We start from the raw sequence: 4,588 nt of genomic DNA on the forward strand, positions 1-4,588 counted from the left end.
CCAAAACCACCACAGCATCCCAGGGAAAAAAAAAAAAAAAAAAAACCCCCCCCCCCCCCAGAAAATCAGTTAGGTCAAAACAAAACAGTACAACGATTATAAAATTGACAGAAAATACCAAAAACTTCTAATAATAATAATAATAATAATAATAATAATAATAATAATAATAATAATAATAATAAAAGCAAAACAATACTTTGCTGAAAGATTGAGTTTCTTTAAATCAACATCTGATTTGTTTAGAGTTGTCTTCAGTTCATACAACCCGGAGCCACGGCAATGTAGTGTTTTCCTTATTTGTTGCTTTACTTTCTTTTTAATAACGTGAAGCACTTTGGATTGCCCTGCAAATAAAACTACCTTTTCCTTTTCTTTTCATCTTTTCACATTATAAAACGACGGGGGTGCAGAAGGAAAAGTGTGAATGGTTTTCAGTTTGTATTTTCAATAATAATAATAATAATAATAATAAAAAAAAAATCTGAAAAGCGTGACCAGACTTTTGAGGTACGTCTCGACCAGCTTTGCTGTATGTGGCTCTTTTGTAAAACAGACGTATAACTGATTTTCCTCCTTGCCTTTCTTCTGCTAAGGGAAGAAGTGCTTTGGCAACGCAGCTGTTTCTTCTAGAAGCGCAAAAACAATTTTATTGATGAGTGAAATAGACGAACCAACAAATCTTCTCCAAGTTTATAGGCGAATAAAAACAAGAAAAATAAAAAAAAAAATCCTTCGCTAGCCTTTTTTTTTTTTTTAAAGTGCATTGAATGTCTGAGTTGCAGCCTCGGCAGGCGGTCGTGAGCGGTGAGGTAAGCTGCCGAGCTGAAAGGACTCCTCTGTGCTCCGTGTGCCAGTGGGAGCAGGGCAGCAGGGCCGTCTGGAAGAAAAGCAGGAAAAAAAAAAAAAACACAGAAAAACTCCAATACTCTCTCAGTGCTTTTGTTCGCCTCCTCTGTCAGTCGCCGTGCCGCACAATGATGTGAGGAACTTTATTTTAATCTCAGCTTAAAGACACATCTAGACCAAATAGTCTTTTTTTTTTCTGCAGAGTTTCTTTGCACTGACCGTTACTCTGCCTGATGTTTGCTCGTTCAGTGTTTCCTCTTCCGAGTGTTTGTGTGCTTCTCGTTGCAGCGTGTGGGACGCTCTGACCGACAACTACATCTCCACCTGGGACGGCCCCAACTCTGAGGGACTCAACGGCAACCTGTCCGACCACGAGGTACGCCGTCCTCTGAAAACCTCTGGCTTTTACTGGACTATTTATTCGTGTTTCTGTTTTTCCATTTCATGGCTTCAGGTTGATTTCACTTGCAGCCTACATCTGGTCAGATATTGCAAAAGTTCTAGGGCAAAAAAAAAAAAAAAAAAAAAAAAGGCACCAGCATTTTAATCAATATCCTAAAGAGTCAATACAAAGCCCAAATTAAACAAATTTATTTCATTTTTTTTAAATATATATTTTTCTTATATTTTCAATGTATGTTCTGTTTTGTCCTGTCAGTATGCAGCATCCCAGCCTCCTCTTGAATTTTACTTTTGAACACGTTTTCAGTTTTGCTGGTCAGTCGCAGTACAGTGAGAATGCACTGAGCCCATATTATGTATTAACATCTTTCATAGTTTCATTCTGTCTTGCAGACGTTAAGAAACATGTTGGACTCAACCGTTATCCATATTTTAACTCTAGGCATAAATAAATGAATGCAGAGATTCCTTCTACTAATTCTACGATACGTCACTATTCTGCCAGGCCTTAAAAGCCTGAAAGACGGAGCGTCTTCCTGGCTGATTACAGGCTCATGAAGCCATTTAATATTTTTGAACATTTTCTTTCTCCTGATTTTCAGATCCATGAAAAAGAGGAGGAGGAAATGAATGAGAAGAACGAGAACGCCAACTGCCTGAACGAAGAGCCTCTGATCACAGCAGATCAGGTTTGACGTGAAGAAAACGAGCAGGCTGCCACTTTAAAATGCGACGTAGCCGTTCCTGCTGAGAACTTGTTTCATTTTAGCTTTTACCTGAATTTGCTTGTCGTTTGCGCGACTGATGCGGGCAGAACGCGCGTGTGAAAATGACGCCGGGTTCAAATCGGCAAAAGTACTGTGTATTTATCAGATGTTTTCAACTGCAGCAAATTAGTCGGCCAACAAGCTCCTCTACGACAAACTCTTCATCATCTCCAATGAAAATAGTGTTGAGTGTTTCGGCGATCCAGCTGCTCAGACAGCTGTCCAACGCACCACTGCTGCTGTATGCCAGTATGCGTTAATAATTGATAACATGCATCGCTATGGAGGAGGCTTTGGGCTTCTCACTGGCTACTTATAAATGGGAAGCATCTGTATGCAGTTAACCAGGACCAGATCTCTCTCTCTCTCTGTCTCAGGTCATTGAGGAGATCGTTGAGATGATGGAGAACTCTCCAGATCCCGGCGAAACCGAGGAGGAGGACGAGGAGGAGAGCAGCCTGTGCTCCTCCAGGACCAACCCGTCCCTGCTGGAGGAGATCAGGCAGCTGTCCCAGGCCTCCAACAACAACTGCTCCTACGAAGGTAGACGAGAAAAGAATCCTGACCGTAGATTTGGGCGACGTCGATTCAGATTTGTTAGGTTTTCTTACCCTTTTGGGCTTCCTCATGTCGTCACAGTGAAGAGCTGCACTCATGGTGAAAGGTTTTAGTCTCTAGACCCTATTCTGGTCTTTATCAGGTTATATAAAATCATGTGTTAAAAAAAAATCACCCATTATATATTTATTTATTTAATAAAGATGAAAACAAATCGGAAAAGTCTGTGAAAAAACTAAAACCCAACATATGGACAAAATATACATAACACATCTTTAGCCCTATCCCTAACTAATAGATTACATATAATTATAAACAAGGTTATTGTTATAGCTGCTCAAATAAGAAAATGTATCTTTGTATTAAAATAAGTTGCCTTTTTTTTTAGGACTGTTTATATTCCAATAGCAGTATCTGTGGCCTTAAAATGAATCGTTTTGACTCATAACCCTGTTTATAGTCATATAATACAGTAATACATTGTTCCATCTAAAGTGGACATTTCTCAGATCCAAGTCGGACAGAAAATATTTAAAATACTCAATAAAGTGTAGCTCTTTCATTGAAGACTACAAAAACCCAATATGGCTGCCATGAATGCGCCTGGCCTTAAATGTAAGGAAATAAACAATATAAACAAATAAACATCGACACTGTTACACGTTCTGTTCATTTACTCTGTTTATTCGGCAAAACCAGGTTGTACAGATGCTGTGCAGCAGGAGAGGCTGGTCTGTCTTCAGTTTGGACCACATGAGGATTTTTGTAACTTATTTTGAAGACTAAGATGTTTTTTTGTTTTTTTTTACCAATTCCCATAAAATCTGATTGCTACTCTTTTCGCCCTGTATTTCATCTTTTACTGGATAAATTTTTTTTTTGGTAAACTATTTTTCTTTAACATTTTCAGCATTTTCTGCGTCGCCCGTAGAGTTTGGTTGTGGTCGTGTTGTTGCTTTTCTCCCGGCGGACTCTCACCGTCTCCTCTTTTCCCGTCCTGCAGGCCTCAGCTGCATGCCCAGCTCAGCGCTGATGGAGCTGCTGCACAGGGTGGAGGCCGCCATCCGGGAGTACTCAGAGGAGCTGGTCAACCAGCTGGCCCGGCGGGACGAGCTGGAGTTCGAGAAGGAGGTGAAGAACACGTTCATCACAGCTCTGATGGAGGTGCAGAACAGGCAGAAGGAGCAGCGGGACAGCAGCAAGCGCAAACGGCGGGACAAGGCGCTCAGCCTGCAGGGGGGCGGGACGGCGCCCTCCAATGGGGGCAGCGCCGCCTCATCTGGCCAGAAGACCGGCACCATGCCGGTCAAGGTGAATACACGGGATTATTTCCACTACTCTGTTAGAATCTATATGTTCCAGACCCATTAAAAAAACAAACAAACAAAAAAACGAATGGGTCTGTACTTGTTCATTTATGTCAGTAACTCAAACTCATTATTGATTTCATACAACCTGATGTTTTTAAGCTTTTGTTTCTGGTAATTAGGATGATTTTCAGATCACTGTGAATGAAAACGAATGAGATGTGGTCTTAAAGGTACAGAATGTAACTTTTACAAAAGAAAATATGTCACCATGTTGTGACAACATAATATGAGACACCTCCTCCACCTTCTTCCTGAGCTGCTATTGTAGCCTGAGGAAATGCACCGCCCCCACCAAAATCAACCAATCAGAGCCAGGAGGAGGGTCTTGGCACCGTCAGTCAATCTCATGTACTCGCTGCTAAATGTGCTAATGGCGGACAAACAACTTACAGCTTATCCGTAGTCATCTGTAGCTATGCTAATTAACCTGAGCATTCATGACAAAGGGATGGGAGATAGATTGGGGGGGGGGATGAGCTGCGCCACATGGAGGGTGATTGACAGCACTAAGACATGCTTTCATACCACAGTAACAGTTTAAAATATATATATATATATATATATATATATATATATATATATATATATATATATATATATATATATATATAAAATATATTAAAAATATTTTTTTTTAAAAAA

The 4,588-nt window shown here is 40.4% G+C and overlaps 1 protein-coding gene across 1 annotated transcript in view; it reads left to right on the forward strand.

The window, feature by feature from the left end:
- The window catches only part of fez1 (fasciculation and elongation protein zeta 1 (zygin I)), a 21,340-nt gene that overhangs the window by 11,078 nt on the left and 5,674 nt on the right, over positions 1 to 4,588 (forward strand). The window contains exons 4-7 of the mRNA XM_015030533.1: positions 1,138 to 1,225; positions 1,854 to 1,940; positions 2,396 to 2,561; positions 3,580 to 3,887. Of these exons, the coding sequence (XP_014886019.1) occupies positions 1,138 to 1,225; positions 1,854 to 1,940; positions 2,396 to 2,561; positions 3,580 to 3,887 (649 nt within the window). The remainder of the gene's footprint in view (positions 1 to 1,137; positions 1,226 to 1,853; positions 1,941 to 2,395; positions 2,562 to 3,579; positions 3,888 to 4,588) is intronic.

This window comes from Poecilia latipinna, unplaced genomic scaffold (genome assembly GCF_001443285.1).
Source record: "Poecilia latipinna isolate Pla-1442-1.1 unplaced genomic scaffold, P_latipinna-1.0 Scaffold185, whole genome shotgun sequence".
Lineage (NCBI taxonomy): Eukaryota > Metazoa > Chordata > Actinopteri > Cyprinodontiformes > Poeciliidae > Poecilia > Poecilia latipinna.